Source organism: Meleagris gallopavo, chromosome 7 (genome assembly GCF_000146605.3).
Source record: "Meleagris gallopavo isolate NT-WF06-2002-E0010 breed Aviagen turkey brand Nicholas breeding stock chromosome 7, Turkey_5.1, whole genome shotgun sequence".
In the NCBI taxonomy this organism is placed as follows: domain Eukaryota; kingdom Metazoa; phylum Chordata; class Aves; order Galliformes; family Phasianidae; genus Meleagris; species Meleagris gallopavo.
The window spans coordinates 16,627,792-16,628,401 of record NC_015017.2 but is presented as its reverse complement, the minus strand read 5'-3'; the positions used below and the strand labels follow the sequence as shown (position 1 = coordinate 16,628,401).

Here is a 610-nt window from a genome sequence, read left to right as displayed (position 1 = left end):
ACAGAACTGCCGACACCGGTGTCCCTACAGCGTGTTTTAATATATTTCTAAGTACAATTCGTGTCTGATTTTGGAAATACAAATACATTTTGAATGGTTAAAAACAAAAAATTAAAAAAATATTTTGAACATCAGCCAGCTGAAAATATATTTATCTAGTAAATTATCTCTCAAAGCTTTTATATATTTAATTACTCTAACTAAACATAGTACCCTTAAAAAACAAGTTCATAAAAATGTAGAAATGAAACTGTGGAATAAGATCACGGGGATATATACACACACATTCAATGCATACACGATTACAGGGGTCGGGGCTTCCGTTAAAGTTCAGGAGTCGTAGGACAAGGAAACCCGGCAGCAGCGCTCCGAGGCGCCCAGCCCGGGAACTGCACGGCCCTCCTTTAAGATCCCGGTTTCATAAGCAAGGCTCCACGGAAAGCTGCACCAGCAATGCCGTTACTGACAGCGACGTCTCCGAAGTCAAAATAAACCCACACACCCACCAGTAGTACATTGCACACACACGTGGTTCGCACGCACCCATCGACAATTGGTCAGAGTAGTAAATCAGTGTACAAATTAAATAGTTCCAAAAATGTGCAAAAAA

At 40.5% G+C, this 610-nt stretch overlaps 1 protein-coding gene across 1 annotated transcript in view; it reads right to left on the bottom strand.

Annotated features, from left to right (window-relative positions):
• PECR (peroxisomal trans-2-enoyl-CoA reductase) overlaps positions 1-547 on the bottom strand; it is a 13,429-nt gene extending 12,882 nt beyond the window's left edge. Inside the window, exon 1 of the mRNA XM_019617363.1 lies at positions 464-547. Within this exon, the coding sequence (XP_019472908.1) occupies positions 464-547 (84 nt within the window). The remainder of the gene's footprint in view (positions 1-463) is intronic.
• Between the last annotated feature and the right edge of the window lie 63 nt (positions 548-610).